General features: G+C 51.2%; 1 protein-coding gene across 1 annotated transcript in view; it reads right to left on the bottom strand.

Moving 5' to 3' along the window:
* The window catches only part of LOC139022572 (ryanodine receptor 3-like), a 45686-nt gene that overhangs the window by 11955 nt on the left and 33280 nt on the right, over positions 1 to 451 (bottom strand). Inside the window, exon 3 of the mRNA XM_070439995.1 lies at positions 258 to 332. Within this exon, the coding sequence (XP_070296096.1) occupies positions 258 to 332 (75 nt within the window). The remainder of the gene's footprint in view (positions 1 to 257; positions 333 to 451) is intronic.

Genomic DNA, 451 nt, shown 5'->3' with positions numbered 1-451 from the left:
GCTCCTCAGTCACTGGTGCTCCTCAGTCACTGGAGCTCCTCAGTCACTGGAGCTCCTCAGTCACTGGAGCTCCTCAGTCACTGGAGCTCCTCAGTAAAATGTTTGTAGTTGTTAAAACGTATGTCCCACATGACACTCTATTCCTAATTAAAGTACACAACTTTTTACAAGAGCCCTATGGGGCCTGGTCAAAAGTAGTGCACTATAAAGGGAATAGGGTGCCATGCGGACCACTGTGAGTATGAGGATCAGCTCACCATTCCGCTGAAGGAGTGGCGTAGGAGGATGGCGTGACCATAGAGCAGGGTCCGGTGTCCACCCCCCTGGGCCGCCTAGGAAGGAGGAGAGAAGAGTGGAGGGTTGGGGAGGAGAAGTGCTGTCTCTTATACACATCTAGATGTGTATAAGAGACAGATATAGGGCATAGGATGCCATCTGGGATACGGACATG

This window comes from Salvelinus sp. IW2-2015, unplaced genomic scaffold (genome assembly GCF_002910315.2).
Source record: "Salvelinus sp. IW2-2015 unplaced genomic scaffold, ASM291031v2 Un_scaffold2110, whole genome shotgun sequence".
Classification (NCBI taxonomy): Eukaryota; Metazoa; Chordata; class Actinopteri; order Salmoniformes; family Salmonidae; genus Salvelinus; species Salvelinus sp. IW2-2015.
This window is presented reverse-complemented; position numbering and strand designations above follow the sequence as displayed.